This window comes from Barbus barbus, assembly GCF_936440315.1.
Source record: "Barbus barbus genome assembly, chromosome: 13".
NCBI classification, from domain to species: Eukaryota; Metazoa; Chordata; class Actinopteri; order Cypriniformes; family Cyprinidae; genus Barbus; species Barbus barbus.
This window is the reverse complement of record NC_136741.1, coordinates 23,211,516-23,238,885: the sequence shown is the minus strand read 5'-3', so window position 1 is coordinate 23,238,885 and position 27,370 is coordinate 23,211,516. Positions and strand designations below refer to the sequence as shown.

The following is a 27,370-nucleotide window of genomic DNA, read 5'->3' as shown; positions in this document are numbered from 1 at the left end:
ATAATGTGTGCAAAAATATTGTAGTTTATTTCATTTTAGTTTGCATGCAGTTTTTGCATACATCAGTTATTAATGAAATTATAATGACATTATGATGGTATTGTACAGTGTCTCATGTAGCTAAATCTGCTAGTTACATGCTTGCAACATTAAAAAGCTTAGTAAGGAGTAGGGAGTAAGTTAACTATCACGTGCTCACAGTCAGTCTGCTGAAACGTTACCCCACAATACATGTAATGAGTACGTCTCTTCATTTTGACATGGTTTTATAATGTTGGTTGAGACATATGCCATTTTAATTGGCAGACATAACAGAGAGCAATAATAATTGACTGTTAAAATACCACGTGTTAGATTGTGCCATTTACTGTGTACTGTACTCTTTATGAAGTGAAGAGGAGTCAGTGAAGACATTGCCCATGAAGTTCTTTCTATGTGGTTCACGTCATGAACAAATTTGTTTTTGTGTGTGTTCAAGTTCAACTGTTGTAATATATTATTTTATCAAATATACACAATCTTAAATCTACCCCCAGAGTCATCCTTGTGTCTTCCCTCTGTACTTGAAAATGTGGTTGATCTAGTGACTGAAAAGACTATACCATGATTCCTTGTTTATTTTACTTATATTATGCTACTTAGACCCAATAATTACTCAACATTCCTAGGAACCAGGTTTAATTGCAATAAAGAAAGTAGTATTTGGGTGTAATAAAACTAAAAAATCTCTAAAACTTAATGCAGTTAAAACTGCGTGGAACTGTATCCTAGCAACCAAAACCACAAAAGCGAATGTCTTCATAATAAAAGTCCTAGAGTTTAGAAAATGTAAAGCAGCTCATTCTGTTACTGCATCTCACATATATCCATTAATTTCATCATCTCTAAGGTTATTGACTTCTGAGATCTGTTTCTTACATTAGATACTAAAATTCGCATCACAACCTGAGCGTAAATTAATAATAAAAAATATATAATAAAAAGCTGTCTAATAAGCCACAATAGTGAAGGACTTGTATTTTGGCAGTGCAGTAATCAGGAAGTAAAGTCACGTTGTCAACAGATTTCTGACGTTAAAACTTGCGCTACACAGGTAAATTGTGTTTATTATCATAAAATCTGTCATATCGTCGGTGAACGAAACAGTAATGGCTTTTGTTTTAATTATAGACTGTTTTGTATCATGGCATCCTAGTTATCCATACAGCAAGCTAAAGTAATTAGCCAGCTGCTCATATAACTTGTTTGGTGGGGTAGCGCTTGTTTGTCGTACAGTATGTCTTTATAACTGGAGGTAAAATGCCATTCTTTAGAGAATATACACCCACCGACCGAGAAAATAAATCTGCATTATCAGTGTAGAATTGATGATGAGTTGTGTTGTGCGATGCTCACAGAAAACCTTGATGGCTCACACTTGATGTTGCCCCACCCCTACAGTTTTATTTAAATATATAAAATGACATGTTAAATTTAACAGAAAACGGATTACCTCCAACTGTGGCATTTTAGAACATAAACATAATGGGTTTCAGGGTAATCTCATCATGAGTATAGTCTACTACATCCTCAGTGCTGCTCTTTTTGTTAGAAATTCCAGAGACCAAGGTATCTCTTGCTTATCTCTTCAGGATCTTTTCACACAACATTCAGTATGTGAGAGCCATAATTATTGTAAATACATTGGTTACTGTAATTCCGTGCTCTAAAACTGAATTTAATATCTATTCCAATCTTGATGTATTTTTGATTTGTGTTTCAGGCGCTGCTAGAAAACTCCAATGACTGTAGTGAAAGAATAAAGAGAATGAATGAAACCTGTGTGAATATAACACTCTGTGATCCTGGTATGTTTGGTAAAGTAATATCATTAGCAAAATTTAAACAGACCTGCAAATAAATGTGCGTTTTTTAATACAACATGAGCAAACTTAACACATGTGCACATTTTGTTTCTGTGAAATGTTATATGTAATTCACATGGATATTTGGTATAAATTATATATATTTTGTAACCTTGAATCCTTCTCTAGGGCTCCTTCAAGTTCAGGAGAACAGTACATTTTGTGTGTCCTGTGACTCAACGGAGCGGGGGAATTCAACTTTACTTAACACTAGTAAGTGCTATGACATTTAAGAACATCTCTATATTTCAGAAGATTGCTTGTAATGTTTTATATATATATATATATATATATATATATATATTTATAAGTAAACATACTTTATGCACATGCATGCATCATTCCTCTATCTTGCTTTATTGAAATGTTTAAGAAATGGTTAACCTAAAAATTTAAATTTGCTGAAAATTTACTCACCTTCAGGCCATTCAAGATGGAGCCTAGATTAATTTGTTTCTTCATCTAAACAAACTTGGATCAAATTTAGCATTACAGGTGCATCTAAAAAAAAAATTGAATATTGTGAAAAAGTTTTTTGTTTTGTTTTAATTTTGATGATTAGACCTTACAGCTCATGAAAGTCAAAAATCCAGTATCTCAAAATATTAGAATATTTCCTAAGATCAATCAGAAAAAAGGATTTGCAAAACAGAATAGTTCAAGTTCTTTAAAGTATGTTCATTTCTGCTCTCAATACTTAGTCGGGGCTCCTTTAGCACAAAATCCAGCATCCGTGAAGTGAGGCATGGAAGCGATAATATTGACCTAATTAGTCGAATTTTCTAGGTCTAATCATCAAAATTAAAACAAAAAAACTTTTGAAAGTTTCACTTTTTTTTAAATAAGTTACCAAAAAAACAAACTTTTTCACCTGTACATCGCTTGCTTCACCAATGATCCTCTGCAGTGAATGGGTGCCGTCAGAATAAGAGTCCTAAGAGCTGATAAAAACATCACAATCTACAAGTACTTCACATAACTCCAGCCCATCAAGTAACGTTTTGTGAAGTGAAAAGCATTTTTGTACCAAACAAATTTAAGATGTTTTTGACTTCAAACCGTTGCTTCTGGCTAAAATATGACTCCATAATCCATAATATTGCTTTCTCCAGTGAAAAAGTTGCCTTGTTGGAATCAGAATACAAATATGTACAAATCAAGTACCATTTACAAGGAAAAACAATCCAGTTCTAAACAAATATGTCAATGGATTTTGATGTGAGAGGACAACAGGGTGTAAATTTTCAGCAAATTTTCATTTTTGGGCAAACTATTCCTTACAACACTAGAAGGGCTATTTTTGATCCATTTAGTTTATTATATATAATCAATATTATGTACATATACTTTATTTTTTTATTTCTTTAATTGTTTGTTTTCAACTCTTCCTCTAGCAAGGACTAGTCACATTCTAGTACCTTTAATCACAGTGATTGGTAAGTTGCTACCATTGTTTAATGATATTTATGTGGACAGCCCTCAAAAACAACGTTTTTTTTCTATATTGATTTGCACTCAGGAATCTCATGTTCTGTGCAATGTGTCTGTAATGGCAGGTGGTCCAGGTGTAGCAGCTTCTGTCCTTCTAGGAACTCTACTAATCAGCATGGGTCTCATCCTCTCGGTTGCATCTTTCTTTTACCTTAAGCGTTCCAACCGCCTCCCTGGTGTCTTCTACAGGCGCAATAAGGGTAAAGAAAAATGTCTTAAAAGCCATAAATATGTAAATCAGTTAAAGATTTGGTTGACTTTGTTTACCCGACTGTGTTGGATATGTATGTATGCATTATTATTATAATTATTATTATTATTGGTAGTGTTTTGGAGTGTTTTTATTCAAGATGAGGAGCATTGTAAAATTGTGTCATTTTATATTCCAGCTTTTAAATTCCAACCAAGTGAGACGGTAAGACATTTATAATAGTTTTTTTGTCTAAATATTTTTGATGTTATATCAACACAAACAGCATTGTGTGGATACCAAAGTACTAACTTGTTAATTTTTCTAACAAGGCTGTCATGATTCCTGAAGCTACATCTTCAGGTAGGAGAAATTTGAACTACTGTATAATCTGTATTTTAAATTTAATCAAAGTTCCAAAGTGGTGGTGCATTCTAATTCCAACTGTGCTAAATTCCAAAACATCTTTTGGGATTATCTGAATATTAAAAACTTTTACTTGCTCTATTTAATGTATACTGTATTTTGAATGTTACCCTTCTGTTCTTACTCCTATATCTTTTAAATCATCTACAGTTCGCAAGCCAAGATATGTCAGGAGGGAGAGGCCGTCAGCAACATCAGCATCCAGCAGAGCTACTGTGGCAACAGGGGCAGTAACCAAGGTATACAATGTGTGACCAGCCTCCAAAGGCCAGCTGTGAGCCCCTATTTAAAACATGAGTCTGTCCTATAGCACTGTTTTCTTATAGGATTTACTTTTTGGGTGAAATTTTCCTTTGTAGTCTACATGAAGAAGTGATATGTCTTGATGTAGGCTTTATCTTGGAAACCTTTTCTTTTCACTGAAGCCAGTTATTTATTTCTATTTATATATTTTTCACATATTACATTGTTCCTTTTTTTTTTTTTTTTTAAGAGACCTGGTGTTGCACTACTAGATTATTTTTTATTGTTAAACTATAATTCCGTCTAGTAAATTGGTTTTTCAATGAATTTTGTAATGTTTATATTTATTACCAGTATTTTTGTGTAATATTGTACTTTTGAATCTTGTGACATTGAAACTAAGATCCAAAAAAAGACTTCCACAGTTAGTCATATTTGCACACAACCTACTCCTTAAACCTCATCCAAGTTAAAAAATAAATACATAAATAAATTGACATATTTACCATTCAGTTAAAATCATTGTTTTTTTCCTGTATACACAAATAATATATATTTTCTATTAATTCTGTACCATTTCCACAAATTCCATTAGGACTTATTAATGCCATATACATATGCTGGAAAATACATTGAAAATTGAAACATTGAAAGCATTGAAAATTCTCCTGGCTTGGGTTTCAATGTTAACAGCATATTCATGTTCTACTATCAAGTGTGCATGAAATATCCACCTGTTAATAATGCAACATTCCTCACTATATTCAACATAAAAGGGTATGGCTTGCACCAAAGGTTTTCCCAGGTAAATAATGATAAATTCAAATTTGCTAGGCCTTAAAGTTGCAAACTTGCTGTTAATACACAATATATAAGTAAAGTTGTGGAAAAACTGTTGCCAAACACAGAGTTACCTACTGTATTTATCCCATCTTTCCATTGTGTAAGACAAAGTGCCATTAAGCGAATGTGCTAATGAACGAAGACCTATAGTCACCATTTTTGATTTTGTACATTTTATACAATATTTGAATGTTAAATTATGAAAGAACTACTAAATTTATCATGTTTCTTGGTTGGAAAAACAAACAAACAAAAAGCTTGATATCATTGTAGTATTATAAACAGAGTGATACACTGGTGTTTCTATAAAAGGTCAAAGTCTGTTACCTTTTTTACTTTATTTTGTAGTTGTTTATTGCAAACAGTGGCCTTTAAAATGCCATATCCTCCCCTATGCCTATATATTTATGATTTTTTAATTTCTTTGTGTAATTTTTAGGTTTTCTCATTTGTAATAATGGTTCTGTTTATTTAAAGAATTATGATTTTTCTACCTATTTTCTACTTCATTTTAGGAAGGGTATTTGGACATTGTTTTGTGAAGTTTAAAATCCTTAGTATGCTGGATTATGCAAAAGCTAGGAATGTTTACTTAAGGTGAAGGTAAATGATGTGGTTTCGTGGGGATACATCAGTGAAACAGATTCTAGAAGTAGAATATAACCACTTAAATTCAACTTATTTCTCGTGTCATTTCTCGTGTTGTGCAGCAACTGGAATTATGTTTAGATGGATGTCGATTCACTTTTTTCAAATGTAGATGTCTTAGAGTGAGTATTGATCACATATTAAATCATATTTGATGAAGATTTCAGTGTTTACAGAAATAAAAGATATTTTGATTTATGAGAAACAATTAACTTGTAAAAACTTTATAATTTCATTGCAAAATGTGATTTAAAAGATGATGCAAAGAGCCACAGTGCGCAAAATAAATAGTCCAGGTGGTGACTGGTGTTGATCATTAAAGACTCATTTGCCATATAGAGGTTCTGGGAAGTGGTGGTTATAAAACTCTTTTTAGAATTTGAATTGCTGGCAACTATTTACATTGTGTTATCATCTGTAGAATAATTATTAAAATGGTAAACTATTAGGTTGAACTTGTGTCAAAAGCGCTCCTATGAATGTGACCAATCACCAGTTTACATCTGTCTTTGGCAAACAGATGGAGGGACTTTGATCCCTTTACCTATAATATTATTATCACTTCCTTATAAGACACACTAGTAGATCAGAATAGATCAAGTACCATGTGACTGTCTTTCCATTAGCTCAATCCTCTGTGATGTTTGTCATGTCTCACTTATTTAACACAAGTGCAAATATACACATTTCTAAGGGATTATTTAAAACATTCATCACAAGTGAAGTCACAACAATGGTTGGCACACTATAAAATAAAAACACAAGTTACTGCACACACCCTCAGTGGAAATAAAAAAATAAAAACGTGACTGTTGTTGCACATGTAAACACATCCCAACCATTCTCCTTATACATGGCTGCTTATCTCCAAGTGAGACAGAGAGTGGTAATATATTCAATCAACAGTCATGTGACTTTGAAAATGGTTCGAATTTATGGCCGATTTCTTTAGTATTATGGTTTTGTTATGCACGTGCAATGTCTTATCAGTTCCCATAAGCATTGTTTTTGTGGAAACAGATGAATAGCAATTAACATGCAGACTAAGATTCCATTTATGTTAAAGGGACAGTTCACCAAAAATGAAACTAGTGTCATCATTTACTCACACAAGTTGTTCCAAACCTGTATGTGTTTCTAAGTTTTATTGAACACAAAAGATGAAATTTTGAAGAATGTTAACCAAACTGAACTTTTTCCACAATGTGGAAGTCAACCCTAGTGAAAAATAAATATACTAAAAGGTATTTGAAATGCATCTATTTCATGCCAAGTATACTACAAATACATTTACATATTTATGTGCTTAATAAAAATACCCTGCACTTGTACTTTTAGTATACTTAAATTCTTTGCCTCCACGTTGTGCATTAAAATCCTTTAATGCACGGCTAGCCGTTGATTATCCCTTACATATTTGACTGTGCTAAAGTGGAACCATTGCAAGTATACTTCAAATTATTTAAAGATCATACAATCCTCATCCATAGTGACATTAAAATTTTTATGTGCTTTAAAAGTTGTGTAAAACATTATTTGCTATGCTTTGTCATTCTTACGCTAACATATCACAATGACAAAGCGTAACCTAATCCTGTCGGAAAACCAGTTCCTACTTCCCTCTCTTTGTCATCCCTCCTGCTTTTCCATCATTTGCACAGGTACGTGTGTCAGACGGCGTATGTGTGAAGGAGGGGTTGAAGATCTGAGAGAGAGAGGGAGAACAAGGTAATGATTTACGGTTTAACTCATTTGAGTCACAGCACAGAAGTATAATTCAAGCTTGTGAAGAGCAGGTGAAGGCAGTTACACTTTACCGGAAGACCAAGACAGACAGGTCTGGAGAAAGACAGCCATTGAAATGCCTGTTTTGGGAACTTTTCAGCATTTATTTGAACCCATCTACACGAAGTAGAAGAAAGCATCAACAAGATAAAAAGAAGAATACTGTATTCCGCTTTTTAAGGTAATACTTTTTTCTTCTTTTTTTTTTCTTTTCGGTTCTCACTGCCCCAACAAACAAACAAATAAAAAATATTTGAGTTTTGTTGGATCAGCATTTTAACCATGTTTTTGTCGAGCTAATGTGAAACTACTGCAAATTTAACAACTGTTAATATTAGCATTTGTTGGGGCAATTTAAACCAGCTTTAAATCCTTTGATCCAAATTGGAGATGTATACTTGTCTAGTCACAGTACAATATAATGTAAAAACGAGTAAGTCATGATGAACAGGTATATGTGATGCTGATTAAAATGTAAAATGGTATGCATCATGGCAGTCCTTGTCTAAAAACAGTATTAAAAAAAAAAAAAATCCTTTCATGATTGTTTTTTTTTTTTTAAGATTTTGCACGCTTTGTCTCAGCATCACCTTCATATATATATATATATATATATCATATGCATGGCATTAATGATGCCCATAGCAACCACATTTACATGTGGTTGTTATCCGCTATCTCAGATACTGCTGGCTTTCCATAGAACCATTTGGGATTATAAAATTCAAAATCCTTTTTGTTACACAGAACATTATGCATTCTATTAATAAAAGATTGAAGTTCATTTTAATCACATCATTTTTTTTTATCGTATTTTGCCATACTGTAATTTAAGTCATACGTGGATTCACTCAACTCCCTGATTACTGGAATATGTTTAAAAATTAAATATAATTTTATAAAATGTTACATTTTAATGTGCTACTTGCTGTTTCTTAGCAATGTTTTTGTGAAATTACCTATCAATTGAAAACTGTTTCTACACCATTTTTTAGTGTAGGACAACAGCATTTATCTTTTAAGTTGTGCCAATGAATAACTTGAAGGATTCTTTTTGCATTTCAGATTTTCTTCTGACCACACAACAGAATGGAGGAACCGGAAGTATCTACAGCATCACGTACCAATTCAATACGGCACCAACACAAGACACTGGGCTCCGGTGATGACCAGAACAATGCCTGGGATGCCGGTCCGGAGTGTTCAATCTGCTTTTGCGAATACGACAACACCTTCAAGACACCGAAGCTTCTCGAATGTACCCATACCTTCTGTCTTGAATGTCTGTCTCGCTTTGTGACTATTTCACCAGAACAGGAGGGTACCCAGATCACCTGCCCTCTTTGTCGGCGGCCAACATCCGTGCCTGAGCACGGTCCTCCAGATCTGGCCACCAGCCAGGAAGTTTTGGGCCAACTTCCAAGCGACCAGCAACAAGTGGAGAACGTTTTTATAGATGGAAAGAGGCTGTGCTACTCAAACCCTATGACACCCAACTGCGTCTGCATTGACATCGGCGAGCATAAACCAGAGACGCCAAGAATAGAGGAGAGAAGAGAGGGTTGTGGACACAGGCTGCTGCGATTCTTGGGTTTTTATGGAAACTGGAAGAGGCTAGTGGTCTTCTTCATAGTGCTTCTTGTGGTCTTATTCGTTACACTGTGGCCCCTCCAGTGCTTTGTCATCTCAGACTCCATGTCACAATGCTTCGGAGAATCACCAGCTATATTTAATTCTCCCACCCCTACAGTCGGTACCTAAGACCCACAGGTGGATACAAGAAGTTTTTATTCAAACCTGGAAACAGTTTAAATTTCATGAATTGCAAATGACATTCAGGTTGTACAGGCTTCGGTCTAAAAGCATGACTGATAAGCTGAAACCGCAGCCACAACCTTTACGGCTTCATACGACAGTAAACCTGTATTGGTTAAAGTTCAACTTTCTCATTTAAAGTCAATATTTGTTGCACGAAATTTCATTGTCATATCACATACTTCCTAAATGCCACTGTAAATATTTCAAATACTTTTCTGTGTTTAAAACAGATGAAAAAAAAAAAAAAAAAACAAGGATAAAACAGTTTTTATAATTGACACTTTTTAATAGGATCCTGCTTTCAGGTTTGATTGCTTTGGCTGGAACCCTCTAAAATCTCTTTGCACATTTTGTAAAATAACAAGCCTGCAAATTATGTCATGGTTATTTGCAAAAAAAATAAAAAAATTAATTAAGCATGTATATGAACTGAATTTTTTTAAATGGTTGTACTATCAGGAAAATATATTTTGTAAAATATAAAAATTATTATATTATTTTAATCAAATGGATCAAATATTTTTATTAAAAGTTTCTCACTATATGTTTATGTATATTTTTCACTACTAAATGAACTTATTTTTATTGCAAATTAACATAATTTATTTAAAATATTTTTTTTTTCATACAAAGTATACTTCAAATCCATTAACACATTTACTGGCATCACTTAAGACTTACTGATATAAAAATTATAATAAAAATGTATTTGGAGTATTTCTTTATTGCACAATGCATTTAATATTATGCCTAAAATGGGTTTTAATATAATAAGGATTGTATGATTTCTGTATAATATCAGTCTTTGCATGCAAGATATTTAAAGTGTACCTGAAGTATACTTGCAATATATACTTTAGTATATCTTTAGTTGGACCTCAGCAGCACTACTTCTGCACAATTAAAGTGCATTATGCACAAAATTAGTTGTTCAATTTAGCAGACTTGAAGTATACTAGTTTAGTGTACCAAAAGTACATTTACACTGTATTTTTATTAGGCATAAAAATATGTAAATGTATTTGTAGTATACTTAGCAAATACATTTTGGTATTTCTTTTCCACTAGGATATTTTTGTAAATAATATAACACACTAGAAATATTCTTATAATAGATTTACAGTAATACTTCATGACACTATATAACACCGTCAGACTTTTATTACCATAGATAAGTGGCGATTGATCCTAAATTGTTTTCATAAAGTTACTTCCTGAAAACCATAAAAGCAAAGGATTTTCCGTCCAACATGTTGTTCAAGGATTTAACCCTTTATTGAATAGCAGCTTAGCTGATCAGTGACAGATTCACACCATCTCCCCAGAGAAACCCTATTTATAAATGTGAAATGGAATGCCCCTCTGAGAATGCAGGACACACGCACACTTCCATGTGATCAGACACATAGCTCTATTTATAACAGACCTGGACGCAGGGCCCCTCTCTCCCACATGCAAGGGCAGTGGGGTTTTTGAAGGTATACCATGCCAGTGTCGGATCAACATCGAAGTGTTTCGAAAGCATAACTAACGACTAAAGGTAGGAAAAACATAAAAGAAATGAGATGTTGAAAATATTTTTAATGGAAGCTGACTAGATGCGGAGTTAGAACTTTGTGGAAAGATTTTCCATTGACCTGTGCTGTGTGTACTACTGCTACTGTACCAAATGAACTTAACCATGTACGCAATGAAAAATGACATCATGCACAGGGTATCATTAATATTCATTAACTAATAAAGAACTAAAGACTCAGTTTGTGTATTAAGAAAATGGCTGAATCGAATAATAATTGCAAAACAGTCATGATGTTCCTGTGAAAGAAAATATAAAAATGAGCCTATAGCTGAATGCATTATCCTAATACTAAATGCATCTCCACATGTGTTGGGAAGAAAACGCCCCACAAAATATAAGACTGTTTCCCACTAAAAAGCTGTAAATCATGATTGTCATTCTTGGCATCAAGATCACACCTAGGTCATTTCTAAGCAATTGGACCATGCAAAATATTTGCAAAAGGCAAGTCATCCAAACAGCACATCATGCTGCTGTGTTTTATGTGGGGCTATTTCCTCTCACTGATATATTTCAATACACACCTTGCAGTGAGTAGTTTTGAATACTCTGGGTACAGTTTGCTTTGGAGTCAGCTTACAGTCAGACCAAGATCACCCTGGGGCTTTGAGCAGTGTTTTGTTTGAAATATTTCAGAATTTGAGTTTTTTTTTTAAACAAAAGGATATTTCTCGTTTGTTGAAAAGGAGTTTGGGCTCTCGCCTGTTGCATTTGAATGGCCTACTGAAGGAAGATTTTGTCTTTTGAACAATTGAAACTTGTTTACTGTACAATGTTGCTTTTTAGTTTTATGTGTGGTGGCCACTGTCAAAATTTTTTTAATATCCAATAGCTAATGTCACACAGTTTTTTTATTTTTTTTAATAGTTTTATTCATCGGATCAATATAGATCTTTCAATCTTAAAATTTTTGTTTTGTAACTTAAATAAAAAATCCTCACAACCATAATAAAACCTTGTATGGTTGCTATTAGTGATAATGTTAGCATCTGTCATTCGTGTTAACATACGTGTTAACCAACAGTCTAGATATTAAATTAGGTTTACATTATTTAATTAGGCATGAAAAAAAATGTATACCACATTTTAAATATAGTCTGACTGAAATGAAACTGTTTTGGGAAATTTTCACACAATACTTCAAGATTCATAAATTATTTTTGGATGTCCAATGTTTTTACTTATATTTATTTATTTATTTTTTGATGCCTTTGAACTCAACTGTAGCAATATCAGCTCTTGTTGGTCAAAATGTTGCATGACAGATGGTTTTTATTTTAAAATAAACATGTAAATTATATAACTTAATTGAAAGATGCAGTCTGTACTGATTACTGTTCAAAAGTTTTTTTGTTTGTTTGTTTTTTGAGTAAAGAAATACTTTAATTCAGCGAGGATGCATTAAATTAACTTCCAACCACCAAACTTTTGAACAGTAGTGTATATGTTTTGGCAACAAAAATTATTATTATGATTATTTATTATTATTTTTTTTCAGATGTCATAACCAACCTTTTGAGCTCAACTGCAATGGATGACTTAGACCATAGTGTGCTGATAGCAGAGCAGGACTGGGACTGTTTCTGTATAGAGAGTGAGGAATGTTCTGTTCAGCAGGCTAAGCTTGCAGCTTTAGATGAGTCTGGCTTCAGTGACACTGACGATGACAAAACCTTTGTCCATGTGTCATCTGCTCCCACCCACACCAGCCCTGACCAACTCTGTGAAGAAGATAGAATAGAAGGACAAAAGCCGCATCAAATAGGAGAATTTATATCAGAACATACATCTGAGAATTCAGAATTTACTGAATATCCTAGTCCTAATCCAGATCCACAGAATACCAGGTCTGCTGAGCAGATGTCCGATACTGGAGCAAATGAACCGGGGGCTACATATGAAGACAGCAACTTGACCGATAAATTAAACTTAGAGAAATTAAGAGGAAATTATGAGAATCAGGAGAATGGTGAGAATAAATCAAGCCAAGCCACAAACACGCCAGTCTCTGAAATGTCTATAGAAGAAAAAAAGCATGAAAAGAGTATAGATGGTATAGAAATGTTAACTGAAGTGACAGACTGTTCAACAGTGGCCAGAAAAGAAAAGGAACGCTGGTTTGTGACTGTAAATGACAGCCCAGTCCGTCTGAGAGTAAAAGATCCCACCTCAGTCCAAAAAAAAAGAAGAAAAAAAAAAACTAAAAACTTCAGACAGAATACCGGAGTGATGGAGAAGTGCTCTTCCTTAAATAACAATACAGAACCAGATAAAGAAACTACTGAGAGACAAAAAACGCAGGAGAAATCTGAACAAGAAAATATTTCTTTTTACTCACCCAATATTCAAAATGTGCTTCATATCCAAGATATTAAATGTATTTCGCTCACTGAATCATCTGAGGGCGAAGAGGAAAAAACAAGCTGTCCTATAAGTCTAAAGAAGGAAAGCATGACAGAAATGCCAGAAGCAAAATTAGAAAGAAATCCTGCCGACTCTCTAAATTCACTTTTAACCCCCAAACAGATGCCACAGACCATATTTAAAGATCTCACTGGCCCTTTGCCACAGTACTGCGATCATGAAAGCGCAGTGTGTGATAAATATGACAAATCCGTAGTAGAAATGAACTGTGAATGTCAACATACAAATGATAATTTAAGCCACTTTAATAATGACACAGATGTGGAAAGTCCCAGATTTATTCTGGGTGCCTCTAAACCCACTGTTCCTTCAGATACTAAAGAAGAAAAAACAGAACAACAAGAGCACTTGGGACAGTCTTATAGAGAAGAATCCCAAGAGACACAATCCTCCAGTAACAGTGCCAAGACTTCAGGTCCAACTCCACCCATATTTGTAATTTCCTCCTTTTGGGATGAAATGGAAAAACTAACAATAAATGATATTTTGCAACTTAGAACAGCCAAAATCAGGTCTCTACTGACAGAAAGCATTATTCCAGAAGAAAGCAGCCCTGTGGTCGCCGTCAACGCTCATCTTCTAGATAGGGGTGAGGTGGAATCTAAAGATGATAGTTTAGAAGATGGCCTAGTAGATGATACAGCAGATTCAGACTATTTCACACATTTGGATGACTCTAAACCAGACCGATCGAGCTGTGAATTCTCAACTTACTCTGATTTCGATGAAGAGTTTCTACAGCTTCTTCATGCAAGTGCAAACCCTAGCCCTGAACCCCCTGAAGGCAAAGAGCAAACCCAAAGGTTTCTTGATTCTGGCATGGATTCAGAAGAAACTTGGCAGAGTGAATCAAATGAGATGGTGAAGCTGTGTCCTGAGAATGATCCCTCCCTACATTTGTATTCAGAAACAGAAGCAGAGATGCAGGACATATTTCTAATGGCTAAAGAGGAAAAGAACATGGATGCCTTTCTACTGGACCATTGTAGCACAAGGAGATCAACGCCTTCACCAGTTTTATCGATTTCTGATATTCTAGACAATCAGTGTCTGCAGTCTTTCTTCGAAATCTTGAGAAGTGACACCGAAGCAGAGCAACACCAGACTTGGATCCCAGATAGATGCACTTCACTTTGTTTTTCACAGAACTTATCTGTGGCTGAGACTTATGATGACTTCTTCTCAGACTTTGAAGTTGGGAATTTTCTCTTTCCTTCAATTCAACTTTCAACAAAGAGTGAGAAGACATTGGTTCCTATCTATTCCTCTTCTCATTCAGTGGTGAAAGACCTAGAATATCCAGAGGTAAAAGAGGTGATCCCATCGGAATATGAAGATGAGAGCACCCCAATCCGAGTTATGAGGTGTGCAAAGCCCTCTGAAACATCAAACATGTGCTTTATCACTAGTACCTGGAGAAACCTTTCTTTGAGACGCACCAAACTTTTAATGGGAAGGACCTGGTGTAGGATGGCCAACTCTTGGGGTTTTCCTAAGACAGCTGACACAGTCTACAGTTATAAAATGAGAACAACAAGTTCTTCTATAGCTCAGCCAAAGCTTCCAGAGATTTTTCTAGAGAACCAGGCCCTTGGACAAGCGACAGAACATCAGATACGTGTTGGGGAAACAGTCGCAGGTACATTCTTAAGATAATTTTTTTTTATTAAATAGATATGAAAATGTCAAGTCTAACATTGCACAATTATGCTTACAGATAGAGATCGCTTCCTTTTTTCTTTAAAGCAAACAGACATGTGCCTTGTTTGCATTGCTTTTGCGTCTTGGGTACTAAAGTCAAGCAACCCACAATCTACAGACATGTGGAAAGCAGGTAAAGCCAGCATGCGAAAGATGCAATGAGACACAATAAGACTGTTACATATTAAATTAGGCAATTTATTCAGATAATATGAGCACACAAAATTAACATGATCCTTTTTCCCTCTATTATTTCTCAGCTCTTCTGGCAAACGTGAGCGCGATATCTGCCATCCAGTACTTGCGGCACTACGTAAAAGAAGGATAAACCATAAAAATTTTGTATTAGATCTTTCTGAGGATTTCTCACAAGGGGCCAGTGTACAGGAAAGGGTTAATTTTGCACAAATTCACAAACACTTTAGTAAATACACATATTAGATTGTATTCCATATTTACTAACAGTCTAATATTTTCATGTTTAATATATTCATGTTACAAAATAGGTGTTCAATCAATAAATAACTTATCAAAGGACAATTTTGTTAAAGAAAAGCATACAAAGCAAAGGAGGAAACATTATTTTTTTTCCGTACAAACACTTGTTCAGTTAGAGGACGTATATTGCTTTAGATATTATGTTGATATGGACCAGAAATGACAACTGGTAAGTTTTGCGTCAGTTATATTCAGTACTCAAGCAGTGCTATATACATATTTATGTAATTCACAAGTAAACTATTTTGCAGTGTACATATAAAAAACATATTTCAATGATAATCACTCTAGATGTATCTATTAAATGCAAAAACATCATGCAGCCAAAGCTTAAAAAAAAAAGTTCATATAGTTTTTCAGTGAAGAAACCGATTTGAGCACATTTCATGGAGAATATAAATTTGCACATAAAATATAGTTGGAAGTTGAGGTATCAGAAAGTGCCAGAAAAAATATGACTGCTGCTGAATGTCAAATATTTTTTTATCAAACATAAGCAAAGACTGATGTCAGTGTGATAAATGTATATAAAACAGCCTCAAAAATTTTGCTTACAAAAAAACAAGTTGATATATTACTAAAAGAAAATGTACTGAAGAAAAAATAAATGATCTGACTTCATGTGTTAATGGATGAGTAAAAATAATTCAAACCGTTTGTAATAATCATGCATTTATCATTGAAATGAAAGTTTTGAAAAAATTTCCAACTAAAAGGTAATTGCAACCCGACAATACTGTGCATGTGAAGACAAGTATGCATAAAGACATGGATACTAAAATGAGAATATATTTCCCATTTAAAATATCCATATACCATATAAAATGCTAGTACAAATGTTTAGTGTTAACTTGAAGAAAATAATTATTTTTTTGGCAGTTTTAGGGAAAAAAAGAGAGCCATCAAAGTTCCACAATAATGTTATTAACATAACACTCTTCAACTGTCTGTTTCAACACATACAAAACACTGGCACTCCATTTCATGTTTTCTATTGTTATTTTAACAATTAATAGTAGTGCACAACAATACACTTGTATTGCATTAAACCATCACAGAATTACTCTCTCTCTCTATTGTGTTTATAATGAATTTCATTTTATTGTGAGAATGCTGTGCTCTTTCCCAACCAGCCTGACTATGAAAGGGTAACTTACTCAGCAGTAGCCCAGTTGTTTAATTGGCAGAGTGCACATGCTAGGATTGAAGCTGGTAGTGAGGATACCATTAAATATACCATATGCATTTTATTGCTAAGTGCAGGTACCTCTTTATAAATTAACTTCCTAAACTTCTGTGCCAAGTAGGGTTGACCCAGGAACTGACCTGCTCTATCAAATTGTGTCCTTAAGCATGGCGGTAAACACTGCAAGTACGTGACTGTCGGCCTGATCAGTCTTCCACAACATCGTATGACCATGGCAGTGAAGCAACTGTTCTGCAGAGCTAGACAACACTACAGTCATCATACTAATACTCAGCCTGCATTTGGTCTACATTATTAAATTAAAAAAGCTAAATTGCTGAAAGAATAAGGTATTGTGGAGTTTACTAAATGTGGGTTTTACTGTATATTGATGGGCACTCTGAGGTATAGATGAAGAGGCTTTCAGAGGAAGGGAAGGACAGAGTATGTAAAGCATGCATTTCTTGCACACAGGTCATCTGAAGTTTTTGTATCCAAATCTATCATTGCAACTTTTAAATTTCAACAGTTAATATATTATTTTAAACATATAATATTTACATTCTTAAAACGAGTGTTTCAATAAACTTTGAAACTAAATTGTGATAAACTCTGGATATTGGATAGCACTTTTCAAATACTTAGTAAATCTACAATATTGTGCTTTTAGCACAACAATGACGTTATATGGGAATTTAATTTATTACAGAAACTTCTAAATTACAGAAATTTCTAAATAGTGTTCATGCAAGGAAAGAAAATTCAGTGTGCTCCAAAAGGCTAGTTATTTCATACAGCACATAGGAGTCGGTCAAATGTTTATAAGTGCCAAAACAGGGATAAACCCACGCTGGGTTTTCTGAAATATAAGGTCTGATACCCTGAACACAGAATCACTTTGTAATCCACAATGGAGGATTTGTTCATTTCAGGACTGCTTGTCTCCCTCTTTCTTCAGACGGCTGTCAAAGAGACAACATGTTGTCATTTAAGGATCCAAGTGGAGTCCAACAGGCAATAACATTTATAAAAAAGTGACATGAAGTTCTTTTAGTAAACAATTTTTTGCTTTATGTTCCCAGTCTTATTGTAAATCATTCTTCTGTACACGCTACTTCAAAAAACAAATATTTTTGCAATCTTTCATCAAAAAATCTTGCTAAGTGCTTATTTACACATGCACTCTCGAACAGAACGTTAAGGTCTCTGTGGTTCACCTGTAGTAATCTTCTTGGCTGGGGAGAGGAGCACTATGTAAGTGTGCATGTCCATGTAGCCACTGCTGCTCCAGTGCCAGCCTCTGCAGCTCTGCTGACTGTGCCTGCATCGCCTGCAACTGATGCGCAGCTGACATAGGAGCCAGGGGTCCTGGTAACTCTCTGGGGAATGGTGCTCCTATTAAAGAAAGAGAGAGAATATCTTACTTCAATTACTGAGAGCTATTTCCTACTGTGGGACTGTAATGTGTTTGTAGATGCTGGATTGTCTCGTGAGGCAACAATAAAGCAACAAGGGGTTGACAAACATTATTGCATTATTACATTAAGGACGTAAATTTCAGCCATTTTGGCTGTTTGAGTCATGAAAGTCACAATGATTATTATCATCAGCAAAAGACGGAATCAATAGACTCTTTTTGAACTGATTTGGAGAGAGGGACATTCGATGTTTGTATTAATATTAAATTATATACAGTATAGTATACATTTCAAAATGTTGGGGTTAGTATGTGTGCTTTTTAAAATAATTTGTTACTTTTATTAAGTAAGGATGCATTTAGTTGATTAAAAGTGACAGTAAAACATTTAGTTACAAAATATTTAAATTTCAAATAATTTATTTTCTTTTCATTTTCAATTCATCGAAGAATCCTGGAAAAATATATCAGTTTCCACAAAAATATTACGATGCAACATTTTCAACATTGATAATGATAAGAAATATTTATTGAACACCAAATCATGTGACACTGAAGACTGGAGTAATGGCTGCTGAAAATTCAGCTTTGCCATCACAGGAATAAATTACATTTTAAAATATATTAGAATTAAAAACAGTTATTTTAAAACAAATAAATATTTGATCAAATAAATGTAGCCTTGATCCTAAGACACTACTTTCTAAAATATAAATAATATTAAATCTTAACCTTAAATATTAATTCCACATGATGTGTTAAAAGGAGCTGAAAGTACTACATTCTTATTGGCTGCTGAAAGAGTGATATTTTATTTTACTTCATGCAAATGATGGAGATATGGCTAATCAAACGGCAGGATGTTTCACTGCTCAGCAGTGGACATCGTTTAGGCCTGGCTATATGAGTTGGAAATATTAATTATTCAGAATGAACTTTAAACTTTATTTAATAATACACGTGAAACTGGGAGTCTACTTGGTGACTCACCAAACAGAGGATGGCGGAGCATTTCATGCTCATGGGGTAACCCACTGAGTAGGGGGTTGGAGATGGCACCAGGTGGGTAGGGGAATCGTGCCATAGGGGGGCCAGCAGCCAATGGGTCCACCAGAGGATGAGGCCCTTGGCCTGAAAGACAAATACATCGATATTTCCTTTTACTTTCTTGAAGAAATGTGATCTAAATAACTCTGTTAACCTATGTCTCTGAAGTTCTCACCTTGATTGAGAGAGTCCTGTTGGTGCAGATGAAGATGGGAGTGTACATGTGAGTGCTGGTGGTGGTGTGGTGTAACACTGAGCATCTGTAGCCGTGCAACAGGGTCACCAGCAGCAACAGAGGCCATCCTTTCAGCATGGAGCCGTTCAGCTGTCAAACGCTCAGCGTAGCTGATTTCCGGCCGAGGGGGTGCCGCTATGCTGCGCTCCATGGCTGGGTGGAACTGGGCAAAGGGGTGAGGCCCAGCCACATGAGGCAGAGGCAGGGCTCCATGGCGGGCGAAATGCTCCATGGGATTTGCCGATGGATGAAGTGGGTTCTCCAGCTCCGGTGGTTTCACCTCAAATCCGGGCTTCATTCTTTCTCGGATCTCTCTCTCTCGAAATTCACGAAGCTCTCGCTCTCTAAGGGCTGGGTCTGCCGCATACAACCCTGGCATGTGATAAGCTAGCAGGTGCTCGCCTGGCCCAAGTGGCATGAAGAAAGGATGGTTGCGGTTGGTGGGTGACATGACGTGGGGGCGGGCGTACTCGCTGAGTGTACGGAGGGCTGGAGTGTCAGGGCCGAGATATGGTGGAACTGCAGCCACGGTGGTCGGGGGAGGAGGTTCGAATGGCGGACGGCCTGGCTGCACATGGGCAGCAAGCAGGTGATCACCCATTCGGCCATCATGGGATGAGCTTGAAGCACGCTATGTGAAGAAAAATAAAAGTTTTATAAAAAAAGAAAAAAATAAGGTTTTATATCATAAACTTCTTTAAACAGATCTTTATCAAAATTAGTAAAAATACTTTTTTTTTTTTTTTTTTTTCAGTTACAGAAAGCAGATCTGTAACTGGCAAACTATATTAAATAAATTTTAAACAGTGTAGGTGTCAAAGGATAAACTATAAATTATAAATATATTATAAATTCAAATTCAGGATAATTCAGATCTTTTTTTGCATTACAGTACTTGGCATTACACATTACAGTGAAGAGAATTTGTAAAATAAATAACCTTGCTAAAACTAGTTTTTAAGATAAACTATAATTTTTTTTCTTTTTTCTGGAATGTCAAATTCAAAAGTAAACGCCACATATACTTACAGAGGCTTTATCAGAGTCTCTCTCCCTTTCTCGCTCCCGCTCTCTTTCCCTTTCCCTCTCACGCTCTCTTTCTCTTTCTCTCTCTCGTCCCTGTCGAGCACTCAGCTCTGCTTCTCTTCTGGATCTTTCAGCAGCTTCCTCTCGTTTTTTGGCCAGTTTTGAAGAGGCCAATGGGGTGAAGTACAGGTCTGTGCGAGAGCAGGAGTTGTAACCTCGGTTGAGGTGTTTGATGAATCTGCAATTAACAAAACAGAATTTACTATGCATGCTGAATTGTACAGTTATTTTAATAAATGCTGCATCTTAGTGAATAGCATTTGTTTAGAATATAAAAAATATTTTAAACTACTACTTTGGGAAAATCATTTTGTATATATATAATTTTATAAATATTTAAAAATTGAAAGTATTGACAAATGTGATCTCTATACCTTGCTGACTGACTTGCGTGACTGGGTATGTCAACCACTGTCGGTACTGGAGAGGGACTTCTGCGAGGGGGAGGCGGGCTATCGCACTCTTCCTCCTCATCAATTGGCTCCTCTTTGATATGAGCCTGTCCAACAGGAGTGCTTGCTGAGGAGGACGTGGAGGGCTGATGGGCAGGGATGGGAGAAGCGTACAGAGGGAATGAAGCAGTGGATTCCGTAGCAGGACGATTTTGGGGAAGCAATGGGTGAGAACTAGCTGCAGCTGGAGAGGCACCACTAGTATGACCTTTGACCTGCTGGCTCTGCGACTGAGTCAGAACGGAAGGTTGAGCGGGGTGATTTTGTGGAATTATATGCAGTGGAGGAGGTTGGGAACAAGGCAAGTGTTGTGAGGGCAGGGAAGCAAGCGGTTTTAGAGCAGGAGGTGGAGGCAGATTGGGGTGGATCTGCAGGAAATGGGGTGGAGGTGCAGAAAGGTGAGGGGGCTGCTTGTGAGAAGGTGGAATTGGAGTGGTCGGAGGAGGCTTGATTTGGGATGCTGCTGTAGGGGGAAGAGGAGGAAGAGGGCTCTCTCTTTGAAGGTGCAGTGGTCTGGAAGAAAACCCTGGAGGCTGATTCGCCCCAGATGAAGGATTCTGCAGCTGACCTGGATTGTGCTGATAATGGGGTGGCACAGGGAACGACTGCCCCTGCCCTGGACACTGCTCCTGCTGAGACGAGGAGTTTGAATAAGAGGTGGGGGTTTCGGGTCCCCTGGGACCGCTTCTGAAAGATGGCACCTCTTGGGAAACCTCTACGGATGGTGCCTTCGATGTGGTGGTAGGAGCTCCAGGAGAAGGTGCGGATGAGGACACAGGCGGAGAGGGCTGAGGAGATGGTGGTGTTTCAGAGGGAGCATGTGTTGTTGGGGTCGCAACAGGCTGCTGGGGCTGGGTTTGTGGGGTTGGGCCTGGTGCAGGGGGCGGTGCCGGGGAGTCCGAATCGCTTTCGTTGGCCTGCAGCGGACTAGCCAGGCTGGGGGAGGAACTGCGGTTGTCCTGATCAATGTCTTTAGTGTCACTGCTGCCATCATCATTGGCGCTGCGGCTATCGGAGCTCTCGCCTTCACCCTCACCTTCTGATGGAGAATCAGGCCCCTCCTGGATTAGAGATACACCGCTTAAAATCTAGACATGGCAGAACTATATGGTATAGACATTATTATCAGTTACGGCCAATAAATGGTCAATATTAAAATTCTGTATTATTTTGTAAAGAAATTAATAAATTGATCAATTATGAAATACACTAGATTACAAAAAATATATCTAGAAGTAATTTAAATGTCACAACATTATAATGTACAGTATGTATTCATCATACATTATAGTATATATCTAATGCTCACTTACAGAACAAGACAACTCTAATAATTAATATTTTATATATATATATATACACACACACACACACACACATACAGTACATGCTATGTATTAGGCATTATAAGGTATATGTACATTTATAGTATATTCAATTATTAGTGTCTTTTTGTGTTCTGTAAGTGGGTATTAGATGACGCCAATGTTATCTAAATGTAAAAATAGGTAGAAATGGACGTGCACAATTAATATCCAAATTATAACAACATACAATTGTATGTTGATTTTTTTTCTACCCATTTTATCATCCACCATGTAAAAATCACAAGTAGTATCACTTAGCCAAGATTTTAATACTTAAGCCTTCATACTGTAATACATTATATACTTTTAATACTTTTTAAAGACTTTTTATAAAATTTATATTACCTGATTCTTGGGTCGTTTCATGTTTTTCCTTTCAGGCTCATCAGCATCTGGAGCTGCTGACTCTCTCTGTCTTTTCACACCCTTTCCTATAGATGCCTCTACTTTTATCTTCTAAAGTTTAAAAGGAAAAAAAAGGAAAAGGTTAAACAACAGAAAAAGGATAAATACACATCTGTGCACTTTTTACAAACTGTAAACTGAGCAGGTTCCTTTTTATCACTACCTTGTTGGTCTTCCCAGGCACTCCATTCTTGATATCAGAGCCGGAAGCCCTGGTTGCCATAGCAGTGGAACTGGCTCTGGGGGACTGTCCATTTGATCGCACATCCTCAAGGCTGGGAGACATGCCCCTGTCTGGACTTCCGGTTGGTCTGTTGCGACCACTTCGAAGTGATGACATCTACATGTAAAGGGACAGGAAGGCTAAATTAAGCAAACTTCTCTTTACATCCCCATGAGCACAACTAATGTAAAGGATAGACCTACATGTGGTGGCACCCGACTCCGACGGGTCTTCATCCCATGTCTAACTCCCTCTTCCTCTTCTTTGACAGGTTTGAAGAGGTAAGGCGGATCTGCTGGTTTGGGAACAGGTGGCAGGCGCCGATGCTTGCTGAAGTGAGAGTGGCAACTAGAGCACAGCAAGACATTGTCTCTCCCGCCATGATGCCAGTCTTTGGAGTCTGAAAGAAACATTTGTGTGAGTCATATCGAAAAAGAAGACTCATACAAATTCAAAGTATATACAGACATCTGAAGAGTTAAAGGCTGACGCTAACGTCAAAGTTAATTGATGTTTGCAACCTATTTTACTTCTGTAATTTAACAGTCTACCATTCAAAGTATCTTATGCTCACCAAGGCTGCATTTTTTAAATCAAAAATAAAAGGACACACTATTATTGTGACAATTTAAAATAACTTTTCTATTTCAGTATATTATTTATTCCTGTGCTGGCAAAGCTGAATTCCACTCCAGTCTTCAGTGTCACATGAGCCTTTAGAAATCATTCTAATATGCTGATTTGGCGCTTAAAACCATTTTTTCTTATTATCAGTGTTGTAAATAGTTTTGTGGCTTAACATTTTTGTGGAAACTATAATTTTCAGTATTCTCTGTTGAATAGAAAGTAAAGAAAACAGCTTTTATTTGAAATCGAAATCTTTAATAAGAGCAGAAAAGTCAGTTTAAGGCATCCTTCCTGAATAAAAGTATTCATTTCATTTAAAAAAAAAAAAAAAAAATGAACGGTAGTGTAATTCTGAGTAAAATATTCAACAAAAGTAAAAATGTAAAACAGGACTTGGTTATATCCATTGGGAATTGTTGGAGAAACATTTTCACAAGCCCAGGAATGAACATTATGGAAATAGGGTCAATTTTGTATCTCAAATTGATTAAGAATAGCAAACCTAAGCAGGTTGAATCCAGTGTAGGGTGAATAAGTACTGCAGAAAGTCACTTTCAGAACAACCTGATGGTTGATGGATACATGCATATGCTCAAATTATTAAGTATAAACGGCAATCTCAATATAGAGGCTATATACACCACTGGAGAAGGGTGAAAAACTTACTAGTGGTCAGACAGTGACTGCAGGCTTGACCTTTGCCACCCTGCTCACTATCCTCACTGTCCAGATCATCTTCACTCGCTGAACTAAGTTCCACTACAGACAGGGAGACAGAAAACAAAAAAATAAATGTCTTAACATTACTTCTTGCGGAGTTACTTCCTTTAAATTATAACTACATCAGATTTGCAATCATGTTTTGACAGTCTGCATTAAATTAACAGACATATGGTGCATAGTGCCACACTTACTGGAAGAAGTGCGAGATGTTGCATTGGCTGAAGCTGTCGCGTTGCGAGTTTTCACTTTGCGAGACACCGGCTGCCTTCTCTGCTGCCGATGAGGTCGTGACACCATGGCTTCAGGAGTTTTCTTCCAGTAGTAGTAGAATGTGATTAGCTCACCCTGAGATGACAAATAGGTTTTAAAAAAATAAAAGACTGAAGCTAACACACATATATAATTAGATTTGAAATGGCAGGTTTCCATACCGTTTTCTTACTAGGAAGTAGCTCCTTACGGATCTTAAAGAAGTTTTTGCCATACTGTCTGAGACCTTTGATAAACCGTTTCTGTAATTGAACATGATAACAGATTGAGAAATATTAACTTTGACTTTTTGAAAAGCTCTAGTATCTAGTCTCATTCCACTATAAATTACCAGGCTATATCAGTGACAAAAATGTCAAGATAGAAGTGAAAAATACAGATTCAGTTTCTCACCACTTCATCTTCTGACCAGCACTTCTCAATGAGTTTTGGAACTGGTTTCTTCACCAGACACTGCAGGGCTCTGGCTGCATCGTACTGGCTTTCATGGAGCTGTGCACAAAACAAAATAAAATGACATACCCTAGCTGCACAGCAAATTAATAATGTTTATTTTTGAGAAGTTTTCACTGCCTTCAATTCAATTACATCAAAGATCATAAATTACAATCTATATTCAATTATACTTACAATATTTTTCTTAAAAATACTACAAATTTAATTAATTTGAATTCAGTGGAATTGTGATAAAAATGTATTTTATGATAAAATATAGCAAATTACAAGCACTGACCGTATTTAAAGCATTTAATGTGGTATCATCCCGGGAAGCAGCAAGACAACCATCCTCCGTTGATCCTCCATCACACATCCCTGCAAAAGCTGCCATGCTCCTGTTTATTCAGAGAACACAGTACAAAAATGCAGAAGATTATGTTGAATCACACACCATCCACAGACACCTCAGATCCATTTTTAGACATACCCTCAAGCGATTATGAAGATAAATGTAAAACGGTGAATAGGAACTGGCATCCAGCCAAGTAGCCATTACCTGGCAGCCCGTAGGTACATGAGAAGGTCACAGTCATTGACCCCAGGTGCCCACACCAGCTCCTCATTTTCTGTGACAGACTCTGTTCCATGAGTAGATGGCGGCTGTAATTCAGGTAGCTTGGCCTGTAAATTATAATATAATGGTCAAAAATATAAGATAACAGAGGTCTTTAAGGTCTTTAAAAGGTACACTCAGTAAACTGTTAACATTTCAATCTGTCCCATTACTACCAGTAGTCTGCTAAATGACGAAAAGTAAAAAGTAAAGAATGTAAAGACCATCGACTCTACCGTGCGACTCCACCGGGCTAGGACACCGGCAAAGGATATAAGTATCACTGTTTATTTTTATTTTATTTATTTATATGTTTACTATTGAAATGTTGTGAAATGCTTTAGATAAAAGCGTCTGCTAAATAACTAAAAGTAAAGTAAAAGTAAAGTTTTGTTGCCTCATCCAGACTAGAGACATGCTTACATATAGCATTCTTTATTTATTCTTATCAAAAATAATTACTGACTGCAACTTTAATACACTACTTTTGGAAACACTTTGTAACCATTTTACCTGATGACTTGGTCCCACTCGAATCTCTCCTTGTGTGCTGTTCAACTGCCTAAAAGACAAAATATTATTTATTAAATGAAATATGACTGTGCAAATACATTAATCAATCAGTACATTAACATTTTAAGGCTCAAGCAATACTTACAGACAACATTTCACAGGTAAATACTAAAAAAATTACGCCTATAATAAACAATACATGAATACAAATACCATATTTAAAAGAAACATGCTAAGTTAAAAAACTTAAGTCCCTGTCATGTGAGCTGTTTCATGCCACCCTTTTAAATCACCTCCTTTCAGTGTTAATCATAAAATGTGATTTGCCTATCAGCAGTCGCGATGATCAATCCAAATCCCGCCTACATAGCATAACCAGCCAATCAGCGTCCGACTTCTCCGTTCCCTCCAAAGGTTATATAAACGGAGGCTTGGCCATCTAGTTCTTATATTTATACATAAATCATTACATTCAAACAGTGCAAATCCAAATCAGTACGTTCAACTAACAGTGTGATGTGCACAAACACCGTTTGCTGTGTAATCATTTTGGGCGAAAGAAAATATAATCCTAAAAAAAATATTTAAGGAACAGACGAACAAAACTAATTTGTAAGAGCAGCACCGCGTTCAACATGCATTACGTACTTAGCAGTCGGTTACAGTATCTACACAACATCTGCTCCATTTTATCTCGTCAGGCTCCGAGCTGGCCTTTGCGTGTGTGGCCGAGCGAGACGAGCTGTCAAGTTCAAAATCATCTCGGTTTGCACTAGAATGCAAAAGTATTCACGGTGTAGCAAAAAGCGTGGCGCGCGCAAACGCATGCTTCGGTAATAAAAAGAAGCAACAAACCTTCGCGGACTGAACAGGTCGTCCATGGCAGAGGCGGTTTCGCTAGTGTTTACAGTTTGTTTGCTGCGGCGGCGGCGGCTCAAAACTATGCTTTCCTCTATTTCTTACTACTCAAAATGGAGGCTGCGCTGAGTATTTTTTCCTCAGCGCAGGCGATGACCTCAGTGTTCACGCACAGCCTACTGAGATCCCTTTCAACAAGCATAACTGAGCATGTGCCGCTGCAGCCAGCGCTAATGGGATCATCTCCGTGTCCGCTGTCTGTGGAGATCAGCTTCAGGGAGATGTGATTGGCCATCCTCCCGTGTCAATATGTCTCGATAAATTTAACCACCCTATTCTTGATGGCGTTCCTTTGCATAT

General features: G+C 36.3%; 4 protein-coding genes across 4 annotated transcripts; 3 read left to right on the top strand and 1 right to left on the bottom strand.

The window, feature by feature from the left end:
• The first annotated feature begins 1,031 nt into the window (after positions 1-1,031).
• LOC306878673 (uncharacterized protein) lies at positions 1,032-13,103 on the top strand. Its single transcript, XM_079431153.1, has 10 exons — positions 1,032-1,093; positions 1,763-1,847; positions 2,034-2,117; positions 3,299-3,340; positions 3,461-3,595; positions 3,785-3,810; positions 3,918-3,948; positions 4,162-4,250; positions 7,407-7,473; positions 12,426-13,103. The coding sequence occupies exons 2-9, from the start codon at positions 1,808-1,810 to the stop codon at positions 7,452-7,454; spliced, it is 495 nt and encodes a 164-aa protein (XP_079287279.1). The 5' UTR covers positions 1,032-1,093; positions 1,763-1,807; the 3' UTR covers positions 7,455-7,473; positions 12,426-13,103.
• LOC306878666 (RING finger protein 223-like) lies at positions 8,620-9,325 on the top strand (the record flags this gene model as incomplete). The annotated part of the gene is made up of 1 exon (XM_079431143.1): positions 8,620-9,325. One exon carries the CDS (start codon positions 8,620-8,622, stop codon positions 9,289-9,291), a length of 672 nt encoding a protein of 223 aa, XP_079287269.1. The 3' UTR covers positions 9,292-9,325.
• Positions 12,451-17,075, top strand: LOC306878647 (uncharacterized protein). The gene is made up of 3 exons (XM_079431107.1): positions 12,451-14,990; positions 15,069-15,185; positions 15,313-17,075. Exons 1-3 carry the CDS (start codon positions 12,458-12,460, stop codon positions 15,378-15,380), a joined length of 2,718 nt encoding a protein of 905 aa, XP_079287233.1. The 5' UTR covers positions 12,451-12,457; the 3' UTR covers positions 15,381-17,075.
• rereb (arginine-glutamic acid dipeptide (RE) repeats b) lies at positions 15,225-27,263 on the bottom strand. Its single transcript, XM_079431099.1, has 17 exons — positions 27,008-27,263; positions 26,153-26,201; positions 25,583-25,707; positions 25,322-25,421; positions 24,982-25,080; positions 24,750-24,830; positions 24,510-24,663; positions 24,262-24,354; positions 23,172-23,368; positions 22,909-23,085; positions 22,686-22,796; positions 20,896-22,034; positions 20,465-20,699; positions 19,376-20,066; positions 19,144-19,284; positions 17,954-18,131; positions 15,225-17,698 (listed from the first exon to the last, which is right to left on the bottom strand). Exons 1-17 carry the CDS (start codon positions 27,031-27,033, stop codon positions 17,665-17,667), a joined length of 3,630 nt encoding a protein of 1,209 aa, XP_079287225.1. The 5' UTR covers positions 27,034-27,263; the 3' UTR covers positions 15,225-17,664.
• Between the last annotated feature and the right edge of the window lie 107 nt (positions 27,264-27,370).